The sequence below is a fragment of the Trichomycterus rosablanca genome, chromosome 1 (genome assembly GCF_030014385.1).
Source record: "Trichomycterus rosablanca isolate fTriRos1 chromosome 1, fTriRos1.hap1, whole genome shotgun sequence".
Classification (NCBI taxonomy): domain Eukaryota; kingdom Metazoa; phylum Chordata; class Actinopteri; order Siluriformes; family Trichomycteridae; genus Trichomycterus; species Trichomycterus rosablanca.
Genome location: NC_085988.1, coordinates 55,190,927 through 55,211,996, shown reverse-complemented (window position 1 = coordinate 55,211,996; position 21,070 = coordinate 55,190,927). Strand labels below are relative to the sequence as shown.

At 39.4% G+C, this 21,070-nt stretch overlaps 1 protein-coding gene across 1 annotated transcript in view; it reads left to right on the top strand.

Moving 5' to 3' along the window:
* The window catches only part of snd1 (staphylococcal nuclease and tudor domain containing 1), a 320,334-nt gene that overhangs the window by 276,605 nt on the left and 22,659 nt on the right, over positions 1–21,070 (top strand). The window contains exons 19-20 of the mRNA XM_062994655.1: positions 11,868–11,991; positions 20,757–20,826. Coding sequence (XP_062850725.1) covers positions 11,868–11,991; positions 20,757–20,826 — 194 coding nt within the window. The remainder of the gene's footprint in view (positions 1–11,867; positions 11,992–20,756; positions 20,827–21,070) is intronic.

The window sequence follows — 21,070 nt, the reverse complement described above, 5'->3', positions numbered from 1 at the left end:
GCGCTATTGCCTGACCTCACTGCCTAAACTCCCACAAACCCTCCAAAATCCTGTAGTCAGCTTTTTCTGCAAAGCGGTGGCTGTCATAGCTCATGATCCACTGTTCACAACATTTGGTGGGTTAGTGGGAGTTTAGGATTTAAGATAAACCTATATGATATCTTAAATTTATGAACCAAAAAATTGTGAACCAGTTTTAAACTGTTGAGAATTTGCAGAATTGCAAGCAAAATGCAATCCATTTGAAATCTGATGTTAGAGCTTATCTGCTTGTTGTTTAGCTCCTAATACTAGATAATCATCACATAATTAAAGTGCGTGTAAACTTACTTCCACCTATTTTTTAGTGAGTGGGTGAATGAGTTTGTGGTTTTCTGTGATTGGATTGGCACTAGGGATGTAACAATACACTCTACCCACGATGCGATGCGATTCAGGATACTGGGTTCACGATACGATTTTTTCTCGATTTTTTTTAAACAAAATTAAATTGAAGACAAATTATGACTAAGTTTCCTTTAATTATTTCTCTTTAAAAAAATTTAAAAAATACTATATTTGTGCTAATCTTTTATTTATCTAAATAATGAATGCCCTTTTATTTTTGAGGTAGGTGCAAACTATGCAAAACAATGCTGCACATTTCCCTTTTTGTGTAAAAAAAAAAAAACTGAAATGAAATAAATCCGACATTAAATTAAATAATACAAATAAAGAAAGTATCCTCATGTAAATAAATTTGCCTGGAAAATTCCGAACCTGGCAACCCTGTAGTGACGTCAACCAGGTTAGGTGAATAGCGCCAGTGCCCTCTGTTTAAAGTGAATATAGATTCATTATACACGTAAACCAATTTGAATCGTTACACATGTGAATCGATTTTTAACTGCTTTGGGGTGCATCGTTACATCCCTAATTGGCACACCGTCCAAAGTGTTTTCCTGCCTTGCGTCCAGTGTTTACATAATTTATTAACCTCTTAGAGCCGATCCAGTAAACATTGTCTTTGACTAGTATGACTGTGTTCTGCATTACCTTGTCACATTATACATCAGTAAGGGTCTTTGGATACCACAGCGGTCTAATGCGCTACGATTAGTTGCCCGGAGGGATGGTTAAAGGAATTCCTTATTACTCCTACATTAGCCTCTGCTGGCAAGGTTTTAAGATCAGCAATTAGGTTTTAAGATAAGCAGTATTATGTAGGGGTTGGATGAATGTGACATGGCAGTATTAACAAAATATCCTGCTACTTTAAAATTAATACCCTTATAATACTTTTTTCTTTGTTCATTTATTGTAGCATTAAACTGATAAAGACTTTATTTCAAGCAAAGCCTAGCTCTGCAAAAAAGAGTTAAAATAGTTATAAATTCTTCTCTTTGGGGAGGGGTTGAATATTTTCGATTGCAGCTGTAAGTATTTTGTTAGATTATGCATTTGTTAAATTTGAGCCTAACTTGTATCAGTACTTGTACCACTGTACATCCTTTTGGGCATTACAGGCTGCTACCATCTACTATTGTTTAGTCTTTCTTGACACTAGTAAAGCATTGCCCCAATGTTATTCCTCCTTTTCTTAATCCCCTTTTTTTTCTATTCCACTTGTTTTAGGGGCTATTTTTACTTTTTCCAAAGAAATAACAATGTCCCAGTGTGGCATTATTATTTCTATGTCAGATTAGTTTTTTAGCCTGAACCTAAACCAACATCAAGATCAGAACTCATGGATTCCTGGGGCTTACTACTGATGCTTTAAAAATTTTGTCTCCTAGGGAGGTGGCAAGTTTATTTTTTGGTTTTGCCATAGCCATCCAAGATTGATTGTTAAAGAAAGCCTAACTCTATTCCTTACTTATTTTTTCTATTAATCAGAACAACATATTTGACCACTCATGTAACTAAATGAACATTCATCACCCTTTTCTACCATAAGAATCCTTATAATTATGATTTATAATCAACCGTTAGACAGTTGCTGGCTTTGTGGTCCAGATGAAACAGATGCATGGCTTGTTAAACCTTTAACCTAATAATACGGTCCTTAAATATGTTAATTACATTTGTAAAAAGTAAAAATGCTGATTAGTCATTAACTGAAAAATGCATGCATAAGCCAAGTTAAATATACTGTATAGTATATGAAGTATGGTTTTCTACCCGTTCATAATTTTCCCCATTAGAAACATTTTAGCCAGTGGCCTGATTTGCAAATGTCATGTAACTTATCTTGCCAGAAATACTGGTGGGACTTTATATATAGCTCGATAAGGAAACACTACAGTTCCGAAAACTATTACACCACGCTTGCATTTATTTAAAGCAAAATGGGTATTTTACCCTATTTTATCATCACAATATAGTTTGCTAATTCCTTGCTGAATTATGTGCAGTTATTATATAGTAATAATTACATTTAAAGTATGCAGGGCTGTCAATAGTAGATACTGTTTGAAGTGCCTTTTAGATCTGCTTTATATAAAGTGTGATCAAGGTTCACAATGAATCATCATAAAACCAGGATATAAATGCTTCAAAGTGTAACGTGTGTGTGCATCATTGATTTAAAACAGTGTTTACATACTCTGTCTATTATTGTATTACAAAATTGCTGTATTTCCCATTTCTCTAAATTTTTGAAAGTCCTCAGTTAGAGGAGAGGAGTTGTGACCATAAGCAGATACACATTGTCTGTGACAATATTTAGATTGTACTAATATTATACTGTTCAGATACTGTCCAGTTCTCCCCATTTTTCTTCTGAATCTAGTCGTATCCAGTTGGCCAGATTGTATCTTACCTCTACTGCTGACAAAGGAGAGACATGACTGTCCTTTCCAACCTTTTGTCCATAGTTTTAAGGCCTTATGCTATGGATGTGAGCACTGACTGGCTTGCTAATAAATTAGGAAAGTTTAATGGTTAAGTGCGGTCAAGTCAATTCCAACTACTTGCTAATAATGTTACCACTATAACCCCTAAATAAATAGCGCTATAGGTTAAAGTTAACATTGGTAAAAACTTATAGAACTTAAAAATAGAAATACAGGTTTATTTTAAAAGAATCAATACTATAACCTTGCTGCTAGAAAACAGAGCCTGACACTGCCCTAAACTATATGTATCCCTAGTAACATCCCTTAAAGATATCTTACCTGGACAATAACTGTGAATCTAGATATTTTGACCCTCTGAGGTCCGACTTTATCAATCTACCTATCCCAATCCATGTTTTTAGCCCTCGCCTTTGTCTGTAATGCCTGTCTGGAGGGCAGTTTAAAAATAAGTAGACCTAAAGACTGTACTCTGGTGGATTAAGTAAAACATTTAATTTCACCCAACCTGCACTTTTACATGTGTATATATATATATACAGTGTATATATATATATATATATATATATATATATATATATATATATATATATATATATATATATATATATATATATATGTTATCAGCTCCACTTATCATATAGAAGCACTTTGTAGTTCTACAATTACTGACTGTAGTCCATCTGTTTCTCTGCATGCTTTTATGCTGTTCTTCAATGGTCAGGACTCTCCCAGGACCACCACAGAGCAGGTATTATTTGGGTGGTGGATCATTCTCAGCACTGCAGTGACACTGACATGGTGGTGGTGTGTTAGTGTGTGTTGTGCTGGTATGAGTGGATCAGACACAGCAGCGCTGCTGAAGTTTTTAAATACCGTGTCCACTCACTGTCCACTCTATTAGACACTCCTACCTAGTTGGTCCACCTTGTAGATGTAAAGTCAGAGACGATCGTTCATCTGTTGCTGCTGTTTGATTTGGTCATCTTCTAGACCTTCATCAGTGGTCACAGGATGCTGCCCATGGGGCGTTGTTGGCTGGATATATTTTTGGTTGGTGGACTATTCTCAGTCCAGCTGTGACAGTGAGGTGTTTAAAAACTCCATCAGCATTTCTGTGTCTTATTCACTTATACCAGCACAACACACACTAACACACCACCACCATATCAGTGTCACTGCAGTGCTGAGAATGATCCACCACCTAAATAATACCTACTCTGTTGTGGTCCTGGGGGTCCTGACCATTGAAGAACAGCATGAAAGGGGGCTAACAAAGCATGCAGAGAAACAGATGGACTACAGTCAGTAATTGTAGAACTACAAAGTGCTTTTATATGGTAAGTGGAGCTGATAAAATGGACAGTGAGTGTAGAAACAAGGAGGTGGTTTTAATGTTATGGCTGATCAGTGTATATAAAATATGTATAAAGTACATATACATGCATTTTTACATGTTTATGATATTAAAGGTGATTTTAAATTGTTTCCAGTAAATAAAGGATTTTTAGTTTGTTTGTTTAAAGAGAAATTTCAAATGAAGATTGTGAACAGGAAAAAAGTTACTTTCTCTGTGGTATGTCTTATTTAAGTAGCAGAAGCAGGAAACATGCCACATGCCTGAGTTCCTCACACGCTGCAGGGTTTCATGGGTAATTTTGGAAGCGGCTGCAATCAAAACAAAGAGCTAGATTTGCTTCCAGCAGCACATCGTGAGCGGGGGGAAAAGACCCAGATGCAGCCTCCATTCTCCCTTAGCAATTGCTCCCATCTTACAAAGCAGTAATTTAGCGCACGTTGCGTCGTTCCGCGCCTCCCTTCCCACTCTCAGCCCTACTGCTGATGGTGAGCGGAAGCTAAATTAGTCTCATAAGAGTGCCTTAATTTTCTTCTGTTTATGTGCCTCTGATGCTAAGCCAGACCCAGCAAGAACATCTGAATAGGACAAGATTTGCTTCTTTGCTCGCTCCTCTAAGGTGATTTATATTCCTCTAAACCATGTTCTACCCCGGTGCAGATTTTCCACACGCACACAAAACTTATGGATGATTTTGCCAAGAGTCACTTTGAATTGCTAGCTTTGTGTTGGTTTGGTGTCACGAAGAAGTATAAGAAAGGTAAACACAGTTCTGTTGGCATACAAGAGCTCTGCACACAGTACTGCTGGCAAGTGAAAACATTAAACATTGTGGGGAACTTGCTTTGTGTCACCACATGTTATTCTACATGCTTGTGGTTAAAAAATGAAAACAAAACCATACCCACTGCTGTTGTTTGTTCTCCAGATCTTCTCCTAGTTTCATCTAGTTTTTGAGTTACACTCTTGACAGACAAATCATTTCAAGCACAAAGCCTAGGCATAGGCCTAATAGCTTTGAGTTTCTAGGCATATTAGGAAAAAACCTATATATACATTTACATTTTCATTGCATTAAGCAGATGCTTTTATCCAAAGCAACTTACAATGCTGTGACAGTCTATTGTCTAAGCAATTGAAGGTTAAGGGCCTTACTTAAGGGTAGCAACAGTGGCAACCTGGCGGTGATGGGGCTTGAACCAGCAACCTTTCAATTACTAGTCCAGTACCTTAACCACTAGGCTGCAAATCAGAAGTGTTACACGTTCAAAATGAACATTTTAAGTAAAATTTTACTTAAAACATTTGAGCCGCTCAGGTGGCGCAGCGAATACATCGTATCGAATCTCAGCTCTGCCTTTCCGACTAGGCTGGGCGGCAGCATGAATAACGATTGGCTATTGTTCAGGGTTAGAGGGTAAGAAAGTCGGATCATAGGTCCTCTTAACTGGTGCGACTGCGGCCCCTGCTGGCTGACTGATGGCGCCTGCACAGGGCTGAGGAATAATGCTGATGGGGGTGTGGCCCTCCATACACAGTGCCCATCAAGTGCATGAACTTGACTCGTGCAGGTGAAAAATGCAGTCTTTACTGACTGTACGTAAAATGTCGGAATTTTTGTTCTTACTAATTAAGGATTATGCTTGTTTGTATAGTATTCGAAAAGTGAAATTCCTTTTGAAAGTCCTAGCAAATGCGGTAAATGTCCCAACAGCCATTGCTCTTTTATTATGGCCAACTTGTCTTTCTATTTTTTGCATTTTCTGATCCTGCTAGCTGTCAACCATCATCCTTAAGGTCAAAGCCCATCAACAAGCTGCTTATTCATTGGATATTTTAGACTATTATTTATGCTAAATAAGGATGTGGGTTTTTTATAGCTATAATTCACCTATACAAACATATCACACAGCTTGAGCTACAAGCTGTGGCACAATTCAGCATGTCACATTGAAAGCAGTATTTACAATCATTTAGCAAGCAATGACATTGTTCAATGCTACATGCATTGCTATTCACCTTGAACTTTTCTCTCATTTCCAAGGCATGTGAAATAGACTTTAATGTCATACATAACTCTGCAGAGACTTCAAAGTACTATGATTTGGAAAGGCTCTTCAAATTAAAATACCCCTGTGTGAGGGAGCATGGTAGGTGGAGAGAGGAGAAATTGTCTCATAATCTGCGACCGAAGAGCCCCAAGTACCCTCAGGGATCAATGGGTCATGTACAACTGCTTCAGTTGAATGTTCTTCCCATAACCTTCTCCACTAAGCATAAATCTTCCTGATGGGCAGATCTTATATCCAGCTATATCCGTCATTTTACAAAGTGTGTTTGCTTCACCTGTTTTTGTATGCAAATCTGTTTGCAAAATCATAAAACCTACCTGCTTTAAAAGCAGCATTATCTTTTTTTTCAGTGATTGATTGAATTTGACTAGTTCATCATCATGTGTGTGGTTTTAAGATGATTTAATCTAATCAGATGATCCAGTCATGGATTGTCTAACTGGATTTTTATGTTGAAGGCTGCCATGTTTAATAGTATTCTCAGTTGTACTACAGCTAGTACAGCATTTTTAATCTCCTGTTTACTGTATTGTTGTGGACCTAAAAATCAACTATTAAGGCCAGGTGGGGCAGTCCGGGTCCTTTCTGTGTGGAGTTTGCATGTTCTCCCCGTGTCTGCGTGGGTTTCCTCTGGGAGCTCCGGTTTCCTCCCACACTATAAAGACTTGAACTGATGAATCTTGTGTGACCAGTAGCTACCTGTCCTGTCATGAATGTATACAAGTGTGCCAAACATGTCATTAAAATCCTAATAAATAAGGCCAGATTTGCTGAAATTTCGAGCTGGTGAGCTAAATTACAGATGACTTTATATTAGCTACATAGTGCACCATTCATGGTGACAAAACAGTGCTCTTATGTAGAAAGGATATTCAGTCTCTCTTTAAAGTCTTGGGGAAAATTACCAATTGTATACAGTTTATACACCTCCATAAAAGTCTGGGCTTATATGAATAAGAAAAAAAATAACTGCTTGAGTGGCTTTCAAAGATACCACCTGCAATTCTTTGTCATGTAAAACTGCTATTTTTTGGAGCTAGGCATAAACAAAGCCCTGACAATACAAAGGATTTTTTCTAACCTGTATTTTCTTTCTGTAATCACCTCATAGTAGACTCGTTTAGCATGCTTGGTTTCATTTTCAGATACTCATGCAAACACCTTAATACGCATTTAATTATGTAACATAATTTCCAAGTTTTTCCAAGTGAGTAGCACGTTGTAAAGCTCTAAACAAGCTTATTGCAAACAGGCTAAGCCTAAGACTAAAAATTACAACAGATGTTTGCACAACCTTTTTGCACACTGTTGTGGACTTGATTTTAAAATAGCTGTACCACCTGGGTGCCCAAGTACAAGTCATTTTACTTTTTAATTTCATTTTTATGTTTTACCACCACTTTATTTTCGTTGGTATAATAAAATGTAGCAAAAATGTTTAATCACAGATGACTTCACAATCTTTCACTGTCGTCAACCCCATTTTAAAGGCTCAACATTCTTGTGACTGTGTTATTAAAGTCATTTAAAAATACTTTTTTCTTTCATTCACAATTGTTTTTTTTTTACAGTGGTCTAGCACTCCAAATTATGGTCAGGTGCATCCTGTTTGCTATAATTATCCTTCAGAGTTTTCTAGAACGCACTGTCCTACTCTTTTTTACAGGGTGAGTCAAAATTATGTTAAGAATAATGGATCTATTCCTCGCAAAATGTGTCTTTAAATGGTACTGTTGCTCGCTGGTTTTTGTGTGTTGAACATGATGGTGAACAGGTTGAGACTGTCCTTTAAAAATCATCTTACACATATGAAGTATGTTTTGTGATTAAATGGTTTCCGCCATTCAAGTGTTAACATCATTTTGACTCACCCTGTAATTATTAGGTCATAGTTTGAAAAGGTACACATCTGGACCTGTAAGGTTTAATAATCTCTACTACACTGTCTGTGGATTTCCATGAATAAATTGTAACAAACAATAGATCAGGCTATGAGGCTATAAGTGATCCCAGGATCATACGCTGTGGTGCCAAAAGTCCTGGGGGAGATGGGAGAACCATACAATATAGGATAACCTTTTGGATGGATAACCATCAATGAAGCCTTCCATAAATCTAAGTCTTTATGCCAGAATGGCAAGCTGGAAGCCACTGTTGAGTAAAAGACATGACAGCCAGCTTGAAATTTGCTAGACTGCAAGTTATGCTCTCTGCCTAAATGAGAAAAAAAGATTCTTTAGTTTGATTGATAAGATGAAAATTTAACTCAGTGAGACAAATGTCTGGCAAAAAATAGATCTTGCACAATACCATTGCAACTGTGGAACAATGGTGCTGGCAGAATCAAGCTATGGAAATATGTCTCAGAGGCAAGGACAAGAAGACTGGTACAAACTGAGTGACTTGAGGCATGCAGCCAAATACAAGAGCATCCATGAAAAGTCCTTCAGATTGCTCACAAACCCAGACTTAAACTCATTCGAACATCAGTTCACAGACACTCTCCATCCAGTCTTACAAAGCTTCTCTACAATCTACCATGAAGAATGGGATGAACTGTTCAAACCCAGGTGTGCAAATCTTGTCGAGGCTTTAATTTGCGGCCAAAGCTACTTCTACAAAGCATTTTTTTTATTTTTGGACAATTTCTAAAAGCCTGTTTTCACTTTGTCATTATGGGTAAAAATGGCAGTTATATTCATTCAACATCGAATCCACAACACGATAAAGGGTGCAAACAGTCAAAGAGTCTAAACTCTAACTAAATTCAGATTTATTGTGACTTGAAAACAATGGATAAAAAAGGTAATGCAAAATGTATGTGTGGTTAATTAGCTAAATCCTTTGTCATTATTATAGGAAATTATTTGCTTAGTACTTTAGACTTTCTCCTGTGGACTTCTTACTGTAGCTCATCTCACATCTCACAAGAATTTATATAACAGTTTTAGCTTTGTGACAGATGCAGACAGATTTTTATTAGATATCTCGCATATTTTATCCCTGTACCACCTGGGTGCCCAAATACAAGTCATTTAATTTTTCATTTCGTTTTCAGGTTTTAACACCAACATATCCTGGTTGGGATAGTAAAATGCGATGATACATTTTTTTTTTTTACCTAAGCCAGGGGTTCACAAACTTTCATGGTTTTGACCCCATTTAAAAGGCTCTGTGTTTCTGTGACCCCACCACAAGAACTTTTCTCTCACTGTGGGCTATTTTCCCCTAATACACCCATCAGCCATAACATCAAATGGTCAATGGTCAGGACTCTCCCAGGACCACTACAGAGCAGGTATTATTTAGGTGGTGGGTCATTCTCAGCACTGAAGTAACAATGACATGGTGGTGGTGTGTTAGTGTGTGTTGTGCTGGTATGAGTGGATCAGACACAGCAGCGCTGCTGGAGTTTTTAAACACCTCACTGTCACTGCTGGACTGAGAATAGTCCACCAACCAAAAACATCCAGCCAACAGCGCTCTGTGGGCAGCATCCTGTGACCACTGATGAAGGTCTAGAAGATGACCAACTCAAACAGCAGCAATAGATGAGCGATCGTCTCTGACTTTACATCTACAAGGTGGACCAACTAGGTACGAGTGTGTAATAGAGTGGACAGTGAGTGGACACGGTATTTAAAAACTCCTGCAGCGCTGTTGTGTCTGATTCACTAATACCAGCACAACACACACTAACACACCACCACCATTTACATTACATTTACATTTTAAGCATTTAGCAGACGCTTTTATCCAAAGCGACTTACAGTTGTGACAGTATACTGCCTAAGCAATTGAGGGTTAAGGGCCTTGCTCAAGGGCCCAACAGTGTCAACCCACAGTGGTGGGGCTTGAACCAGCAACCTCCTAATTACTGGGACCAGTACCTTAACCACGGGGCTACAGCTGCCCCTGTCAGTGTCACTGCAGTGCTGAGAATGATCCATCACCTAAATAATACCTGCTCTTTGGTGGTCCTGTGGGGGTCCTGACCATTGAAGAACAGGTTGAAAGCAGGCTAAAATATATGTAGAGAAATAGATGGACTACAGTCAGTAATTGTAGAACTTTTAAGTGGTTCTATATGGTAAGAGTAGCTGATAAAATGGACAGTGTGTGTACAAACAAGGAGGTGGTTTTAATGTTATGGCTTATCAGTGTACGTTAATGTAAATGTGTCCATATTTCACACAGTGGTAGATAAGTCACTTTTTATAAGAGCTTCCATCAGTTAGACGTATCTGCCTAGAACTCCTCCTAGCCCATCTGCATTCCAGGCAACCCCATATGGTATCCAGACCCTAAAATAGAGAACTGCTGCCCTAATAATTTAATGACAGTGTTATGAATGTAAGTGGTAACTCTTTGAGGAAGCTCTTCTGCAGATCCCACGTGCTTTAATGAGAGCATCTGATATTAATTAGGTTAAATTAAGTGCAAAGATTTATATAGCACTTAGAGGTCTGCCTCCTTCTGGGCTTATTTATTATTTAACACACACTCCTCAGACTCACTGTGAAGCTTAGCTGAGGTAGCATACTTTGAGAATGTGCTGTCATGGCTAATAGAACCCACTCTAAACTTTTTAATAAGTTTTAAAAAGCACCGGTGAATATGTTTTGTCTTTATGCTTAATATCCTGTGTATGCTAATTAACTGATTGTAGGGTGTAAAAAACAACTAGTGCAGACAGGTGAACACAGTCATAAGACAGTCCTGTTTATCCAACCCTGCTCTTCAGTATGGTCCTGTTTAACATTGGCACTGTGTTAATTAGGGTAGCGTCCTGGCTGCCAGCTTGTCTGTGTTTTCTCATTTAGTTTACTCTGCCCGCTATTTCTTCTCTGTGGTATTAGTACTGCATGGCTGTAAACCCATTTTGTGAGACTACTGAATGACACCTTAAAACCTTACAGCTCAGCGATTACACTGATTACTGTGTTGTTGGAGGAAATTATTGAATTGCTCCAGGGCTTAAGCTGAAACAAATTTCTCACCTAACCTCCCTATAACAATATGAGGAAAAAGTCTAAACCTTCCTGTAGTTATTTTCATATTTTGTGTTTTTCTTGCAGGTTATTCAGCTTGAGAATGCATATGCCTTTTGTCTCTCATCATCAAGTGGAAAAGCAATCTTTTGAGTTTTGATTAAGTCTCAGTCTTGCCTCTCTATTCCTAACGGCCTTCACCCCAACTTTCTAACTTCCAAATCAGTGAAAAGTCATTTTCAAGAAATCACTTCTTTTAAAATGGGCTTTAGCTCTCTGTTGTTGAAGCACACTAGCTTGAAAAATAATTGTTGGTAGCCTGTCAGTTGATCTATGTAGTTCTCCTGCTTTCTTAACTAATGGAACACAGCAGCAGTATTGCTTTAGTAGTAAGAAAACAATCTTCCGGCTCCAAAGATCTTCAGTCAGGTTATTACTGTTGCATTTATAGTGTAACACTTTCAGGCGTATTAGACCTCAAGTATCCAAGACATAGTGGATCTATTCTATCGACCTGATAGATTTCTGCCAGGCGTAGTGTTAGTCTTTTCTTTCTCGGATTTTGAATGTCGTTTAAATGTGGTTAGCATGAACGATCCTCTTGTTTGTACAGGTGCTCAGCTCGAGAACCTGATGGAGACCATGCGGGCGGAGATCGCAGCTCAGCCACCTGTGGAGGGAGCCTTTTCTCCACACAGAGGAGACCACTGCATTGCCAAGTTTTCTGATGGAGAGTGGTAAGAATTTATCATTTTCATCATTTCGAAAACATATGATCTTCAAAAAGTTTCCGCTCTTTTATATTTTGGTTGGAAATGGTGAGGGTGGGAGGAGTAGTAATTGTTCGTGTCTGAGAGACTGAGAGAGAGCTTATAGTCCGGATTTAATGCAATCTGATTTCCACCTTTTTGGACTGCTCAAAGAAACTTTAAGGGGAAGAAGATTTTCATGTGATGACAATAATAAAAGCAGTGGTGCATCAGTGACTACACACTCAACCAAAAACATTTTTGCTGGTACGACGCTGAGAAAAATGCATCAGAAAGAGACTATGTAGATAAGTGATGTCTTTTGTTTTGGAAATTCTTAATAAATAGAGTTAAAAAATAGTGTGTGAATTTTTTGAAGAACCCTCATATAATAGTGAAAATTAAGATCAAGCCTCCCTGACTCTGGGGCAAACACATAATTAACAATTAAACGCAAAATTAAACAATCAAGTGCCACTTTATATTGTAAGCATGCGTGTTTGAATCCTTTTTGGGTGAATGACCCTATTTTTAGGTCTTAAATATTTGTAAAGGCATCAAAACTGTGGGCTCTTTACTTATACCATACATTTGTCTATATTTTACATTAGGCAATTATCATGATTTAAACTAAATAATCATACCTTAATTTATTTGGGATTAATAAAGTATCTATCTATCTATCTATCTATCTATCTATCTATCAATCAAATCTTTAGACTTACTGTATATCATTAAATCATTTATTTAAAGAAATGATGAAAAAGCAATATTGATAATGGTCACATAAACAGAAAAAAAGCATTACCACCCATTAGCTCTGTTTCTGTAGAGGTATGAGAAGGTATCTGAGGTCTAGTGGGTGATTTATAGGTTTGGGTCAGTCCAGAGGCCAAGGAACGATACTACCATGGCCACATTTGTTCTCTTTTTATGGTCGTGTCAGCGAGGTTTGCTGCAAGTGGATGAAGCCTCTGGCCTGTGAATAAAGGTGAACGGCTTTGTTGTGACCAGGGTGTTTGTTTTTAATGAGGTTTTATCAGATCAGAACGGTGACTGAAGACAACAGAACAGATGGAAGTTCTCATGATTAAGCACGTGTCTGGGATGACATTGTGGGCCTTATAAAATAGGAGACCTGACTCAAGAGGATTAAAAAACAAACATATTTGTTATTACTATAGCAAAAATATATGAAGCAGGTGGATTCAGCTCCCTTTTGAAGCTCTAAATAAACTTTAGTGGCAAGGTTTTATCCTCTTAGGTGGTGTCTAATAGTGGTTTAAGAGCCATCTGTGCATTGTACAGAACTTTGTTGTTTATTTATTTATTATATGTTAGCAATTTGGCAGAGATGCACATGCTTATCAGTTTGCTGCTTTAATGAGGGCTTTGTTGTTGAGGGATGTTAGAGGAACATACTTTGTCTGCTGGGTGGGAGTGAACAGCAGCCTCTGTGGGGAGACCCATTACGCTCTCGTTTTCCTCTTCTCTGCTCTTTATGCCTCCTTCTTTTCTTATTAAATGCTAATTAGACGTAGCTTCATTTTAAGGCTTGCTGCATGGTGAGGGGATTTCAAAAGCCTGACGCTGAGACGCAGTGTTTTCTCTACTGCTATCTGTCTGTAGCCTGATGGTTTCAGATGTTTTCTGTTCTCTTTCTGTCCATTTTCTGTTTTCTCCCATCTGAGATCCATCAATATAATTAGCAGAGTTTTAATTGCAGAAGCGTTTACACTAAATGCTGACTTACTAGACATGCTTTCTGTGTTTGCTCTGCTAACTGTGACATTTTCCAAATTATAATGACCTGGGATCTGCTGTAAAGTAAATCCAAAAGCATGAAGTGATAGTGTCTATGTTTTGGCAGATATAAACTGTAAAGGCAAATTTATTTCAGCTAGCACTACTAGGGTTGCTTTTTGATCTGTCTTTACTTTGGTCAACCACTGTTTTAGAGTTTTAGATTTCAAAACTACAGTACATGTTATATTACAAGTACCCAACTAATCATTTGAAATTCAATAAACAGGCCCCACCACTCATTTGCATTAAGACATGGCTCTTAAAATGATCTTGGCTATTATTATATAATTCCATTATATACACCAATCAGGCGAAACATTATGCCCACCTTCTTAATATTGTGTTGGTCCCCCTTTTGCAGTTCCATACGCAGCAAACTGTGATACACTGTGTATTCTGACACCTTTCTGTCAGAACCAGCATGAGCTTCTTCAGCAATTTGAGCTACAGGAGCTCGTCTGTTGGATCGGACCACACGGGCCAGCCTTCGCTCCCAACGTGCATCAATGAGCCTTGGCCGCCCATGACCCTGTTGTCGGTTTACCACTGTTCCTTCTTTGGACCACTTTTGATAGATTTTGTTTTGGAGATGCTCTGACCCAGTCGTCTAGCCATCACAATGTGGCCCTTGTCAAACTTGCTCAAATCCTTACACTTGTCCATTTTTCCTGCTTCTAACACATTAACTTTGAGGATAAAATGTTCACTTGCTGCCTAATATATCCCACCTACTAACAGGTGCCGTGATGAAGAGATAATCAGTGTTATTCACTTCACCTGTCAGTAGTCATAATGTTATGCCTCGTCGGTGTGTATATATATATATATATATATATATATATATATATATATATATATACTGTATATATACTGTATATATACTGTATATACAGGGGTTGGACAAAATAACTGAAACACCTGGTTTTAGACCACAATAATTTATTAGTATGGTGTAGGGCCTCCTTTTGCGGCCAATACAGCGTCAATTCGTCTTGGAAATGACATATACAAGTCCTGCACAGTGGTCAGAGGGATTTTAAGCCATTCTTCTTGCAGGATAGTGGCCAGGTCACTACGTGATGCTGGTGAAGGAAAACGTTTCCTGACTCGCTTCTCCAAAACACCCCAAAGTGGCTCAATAATATTTAGATCTGGTGACTGTGCAGGCCATGGGAGATGTTCAACTTCACTTTCATGTTCATCAAACCAATCTTTCACCAGTCTTGCTGTGTGTATTGGTGCATTGTCATCCTGATACACGGCACCGCCATTGGACGCACATGGTCCTCCACAATGGTTCGGTAGTCCTTGGCAGTGACGCACCCATCTAGCACAAGTATTGGGCCAAGGGAATGCCATGATATGGCAGCCCAAACCATCACTGATCCACCCCCATGCTTCACTCTGGGCATGCAACAGTCTGGGTGGTACGCTTCTTTGGGGCTTCTCCACACCGTAACTCTCCCGGATGTGGGGAAAACAGTAAAGGTGGACTCATCAGAGAACAATACATGTTTCACATTGTCCACAGCCCAAGATTTGCGCTCCTTGCACCATTGAAACCGACGTTTGGCATTGGCACGAGTGACCAAAGGTTTGGCTATAGCAGCCCGGCCGTGTATATTGACCCTGTGGAGCTCCCGACGGACAGTTCTGGTGGAAACAGGAGAGTTGAGGTGCACATTTAACTCTGCCGTGATTTGGGCAGCCGTGGTTTTATGTTTTTTGGATACAATCCGGGTTAGCACCCGAACATCCCTTTCAGACAGCTTCCTCTTGCGTCCACAGTTAATCCTGTTGGATGTGGTTTGTCCTTCTTGGTGGTATGCTGACATTACCCTGGATACCGTGGCTCTTGATACATCACAAAGACTTGCTGTCTTGGTCACAGATGCGCCAGCAAGACGTGCACCAACAATTTGTCCTCTTTTGAACTCTGGTATGTCACCCATAATGTGTGCATTGCAATATTTTGAGCAAAATATATACAGTATATATACAGGGGTTGGACAAAATAACTGAAACACCTGTCATTTTAGTGTGGGAGGTTTCATGGCTAAATTGGACCAGTCTGGTGGCCAATCTTCATTAATTGCACATTGCACCAGTAAGAGCAGAGTGTGAAGGTTCAATTAGCAGGGTAAGAGCACAGTTTTGCTCAAAATATTGCAATGCACACAACATTATGGGTGACATACCAGAGTTCAAAAGAGGACAAATTGTTGGTGCACGTCTTGCTGGCGCATCTGTGACCAAGACAGCAAGTCTTTGTGATGTATCAAGAGCCACGGTATCCAGGGTAATGTCAGCATACCACCAAGAAGGACAAACCACATCCAACAGGATTAACTGTGGACGCAAGAGAAAGCTGTCTGAAAGGGATGTTCGGGTGCTAACCCGGATTGTATCCAAAAAACATAAAACCACGGCTGCCCAAATCACGGCAGAATTAAATGTGCACCTCAACTCTCCTGTTTCCACCAGAACTGTCCGTCGGGAGCTCCACAGGGTCAATATACACGGCCGGGCTGCTATAGCCAAACCTTTGGTCACTCGTGCCAATGCCAAACGTCGGTTTCAATGGTGCAAGGAGCGCAAATCTTGGGCTGTGGACAATGTGAAACATGTATTGTTCTCTGATGAGTCCACCTTTACTGTTTTCCCCACATCCGGGAGAGTTACGGTGTGGAGAAGCCCCAAAGAAGCGTACCACCCAGACTGTTGCATGCCCAGAGTGAAGCATGGGGGTGGATCAGTGATGGTTTGGGCTGCCATATCATGGCATTCCCTTGGCCCAATACTTGTGCTAGATGGGCGCGTCACTGCCAAGGACTACCGCACCATTCTGGAGGACCATGTGCATCCAATGGCGGTGCCGTGTATCAGGATGACAATGCACCAATACACACAGCAAGACTGGTGAAAGATTGGTTTGATGAACATGAAAGTGAAGTTGAACATCTCCCATGGCCTGCACAGTCACCAGATCTAAATATTATTGAGCCACTTTGGGGTGTTTTGGAGAAGCGAGTCAGGAAACGTTTTCCTCCACCAGCATCACATAGTGACCTGGCCACTATCCTGCAAGAAGAATGGCTTAAAATCCCTCTGACCACTGTGCAGGACTTGTATATGTCATTTCTAAGACGAATTGACGCTGTATTGGCCGCAAAAGGAGGCCCTACACCATACTAATAAATTATTGTGGTCTAAAACCAGGTGTTTCAGTTATTTTGTCCAACCCCTGTATATACAGTGTATCACAAAAGTGAGTACACCCCTCACATTTCTGCAAATATTTCATTATATCTTTTCATGGGACAACACTATAGAAATAAAACTTGGATATAACTTAGAGTAGTCAGTGTACAGCTTGTATAGCAGTGTAGATTTACTGTCTTCTGAAAATAACTCAACACACAGCCATTAATGTCTAAATAGCTGGCAACATAAGTGAGTACACCCCACAGTGAACATGTCCAAATTGTGCCCAAATGTGTCGTTGTCCCTCCCTGGTGTCATGTGTCAAGGTCCCAGGTGTAAATGGGGAGCAGGGCTGTTAAATTTGGTGTTTTGGGTACAATTCTCTCATACTGGCCACTGGATATTCAACATGGCACCTCATGGCAAAGAACTCTCTGAGGATGTGATAAATAGAATTGTTGCTCTCCACAAAGATGGCCTGGGCTATAAGAAGATTGCTAACACCCTGAAACTGAGCTACAGCATGGTGGCCAAGGTCATACAGTGGTTTTCCAGGACAGGTTCCACTCAGAACAGGCTTCGCCAGGGTCGACCAAAGAAGTTGAGTCCACGTGTTCGGCATCATATCCAGAGGTTGGCTTTAAAAAATAGACACATGAGTGCTGCCAGCATTGCTGCAGAGGTTGAAGACGTGGAAGGTCAGCCTGTCAGTGCTCAGACCATACGCCGCACACTGCATCAACTCAGTCTGCATGGTCGTCATCCCAGAAGGAAGCTGATGCACAAGAAAGCCCGCAAACAGTTTGCTGAAGACAAGCAGTCCAAGAACATGGATTACTGGAATGCCCTGTGGTCTGACGAGACCAAGATAAACTTGTTTGGCTCAGATGGTGTCCAGCATGTTTGGCGGCGCCCTGGTGAGAAGTACCAAGACAACTGTATCTTGCCTACAGTCAAGCATGGTGGTGGTAGCATCATGGTCTTGGGCTGCATGAGTGTTGCTGGCACTGGGGAGCTGCAGTTCATTGAGGGAAACATGAATTCCAACATGTACTGTGACATTCTGAAACAGAGCATGATCCCCTCCCTTCGAAAACTGGGCCTCATGGCAGTTTTCCAACAGGATAACGACCCCAAACACAACCTCCAAGATGACAACTGCCTTGCTGAGGAAGCTGAAGGTAAAGGGGATGGACTAAACCCAATTGAGCCCCTGTGGCGCATCCTCAAGTGGAAGGTGGAGGAGTTCAAGGTGTCTAACATCCACCAGCTCCGTGATGTCATCATGGAGGAGTGGAAGAGGATTCCAGTAGCAACCTGTGCAGCTCTGGTGAATTCCATGCCCAGGAGGGTTAAGGCAGTGCTGGATAATAATGGTGGTCACACAAAATATTGACACTTTGGGCACAATTTGGACATGTTCACTGTGGGGTGTACTCACTTATGTTGCCAGCCATTTAGACATTAATGGCTGTGTGTTGAGTTATTTTCAGAAGACAGTAAATCTACACTGCTATACAAGTTGTACACTGACTACTCTAAGTTATATCCAAGTTTTATTTCTATAGTGTTGTCCCATGAAAAGATATAATAAAATATTTGCAGAAATGTGAGGGGTGTACTCACTTTTGTGATACACTGTATATATATATATATATATATATATATATATATATATATATATATATATATATATATATATATATATATATATATATATATATATATATATATATATATATACACAAAGTTTCAAATTTTGACACTTTCACAGCAGCTGCAAAGAAATGCCACATCCACTCAAACAATGTTTGAATAAACCACAGTAAAGGTATTTGTTTATACAGTGTTGAAATCAGGGGGGAGGACTGCGTGCAGAGTGACCAGACAGGCATAGCTTTATTGTCAGGCTGGAGGGCATTAGTCCTCAGGCAAATCTAACTACCTTGCTTTGAAGGTACATGTAGTATCTCCCTATCCTCTTAAAATCTCTGCTTTCATTTCTCTCTCTCTCTCTGACTACACATTGTCATTGTTCTCCAGCTGTTCAGGTTTGCTCAGCCTCAGGCCCACATGTTGATGCATTGGCAGAGCAGAATAGCGCTGACCGTGGTGCTGAACTGGTGCATTGTGTAGGGGCAAAAAATGTATGCATAAAAAACCTTACCAAATTAGTGTGTGTTTTTGGTACAAGCTCAGTTTTAAGAGATTTAACTATATACTGTGAACTGTCTGATGATGGAAATGTTAGGCTGTGCTCTAAACTGTCAGAAAACTGCAGGTTTTATTATTCCCATGTGAAAAATGATGGAAAGGAGATTTAATTTATCCATTTTATTTAGGACTCCAACTGTGCATGAAAAGGGTTTGTGTTTAGGTGCAATAAATGTCATGTGAATATGATAACAGCTGTACTGCCCTACAGCTACTAAGTTATATACAATCAAAGGCAAATATTTCTGTTTACTATTTAAGAACATGTATACTTTTATTCATTTTATCAGTTAAAAAATGAGCATACAGTGACATCAATCAGTTTTAATATATGAAAGCATTAAAACAGAATTGTTAAGACAATATGTTTAAAATAAGTTCATCATAGGACCGCATTTAAAAAAACAAAGCTGGGTGTGCTTGCGTACATTATATGGCCTAATCACATTATAGCCACTAGAGCCATCACATCCATATACAGTGGGGTCAAAAAGTATTTTGCAGGTTCTCCTCCTAAAGATGAGAGAGGTCTGTAATTTTCATCATAGGTACACTTCAACTATGAGAGACAAAATGAGAAAAAAAAATCCAGGAAATCACATTGTAGGATTTTTAAAGAATTTATTTGTAAATTATGGTGGAAAATAAGTATTTGGTCAATAACAAAAGTTCAACTCAATACTTTGTAACATAACCTTTGTTGGCAATGACAGAGGTCAAACGTTTCCTGTAAGTCTTCACCAGGTTCTTCACTGTAGCTGGTATTTTGGCCCATTCCTCCATGCAGATCTCCTCTAGAGCAGTGATGTTTTGGGGCTGTCGCTGGGCAACACGGACTCCACAAATTTTCTATGGGGTTGAGGTCTGGAGACTGGCTAGGTCACTCCCGGACCTTGAAATGCTTTTTACGGAGCCACTCCTTCGTTGCCCGAGCGGTGTGTTTGGGATCATTGTCATGCTGGAAGACCCAGCCACGTTTCATCTTCAATGCTCTCACTGATGGAAGGAGGTTTTGGCTTAAAATCTCACGATACATGGCCCTGTTCATTCTTCCCTTAACACGGATCAGTCGTCCTGTCCCCTTTGCAGAAAAACAGCCCCAAAGCATGATGTTGTGTGTTCCCAGGCTTAGAGTGCAATGAAAGAAGCTTGGCACAACTTTGAACGCTTCTAGATAACTTGGGGATCAGGATAAAAGGACCTTGATCATAGAGTTTTTGAGATTTCAGTTTTTGATATAATAAATTTTTTTATTATGGCTAATTAAAAGTAAATTTGTGGCTATTTTTAAAGCAGTTATATCAATTTAAACTCAGATCTAGCTTAAATCTCCCCTACTGTGTGAAAAAAATTAGAGGTCTGAATACTTTCTAAATCCATAGTATGTGAAGTCATAAACAATAGCCAAAAACTCTGACAAGTGTAGGTAAAGTTAACTTTAAATGTATAATCTAATAGTCAGTTTTCTTTATTTCTTTGCGGATTATTATTAATCAAATCATTTATTTGTTTCCGTTTTCTCTCCCTAGGTACAGAGCTCGAGTAGAAAAGGTTGAATCCCCAGCGAAGGTGCACGTGTTCTACATAGACTATGGCAATGTGAGTAATCACACACTCTGTTCGGTTCGTGTCAGTGCTTTTTAAAACAGCAGTGAATGTGATAATCATTTCATCAGTTAATTTAATGAAATATCAGGTTATATCAGTGTGTTGGTTTAGTCATACTGTGTTACCCGCTTCCCACTCATGCTTACACTGATGTCTAGGTGAACAATTGAAGTACTTTTGAGGACTTTTAATAAATGGTCCTCATGGTTGGTTAGTTCTTATCGCATAGATTGGT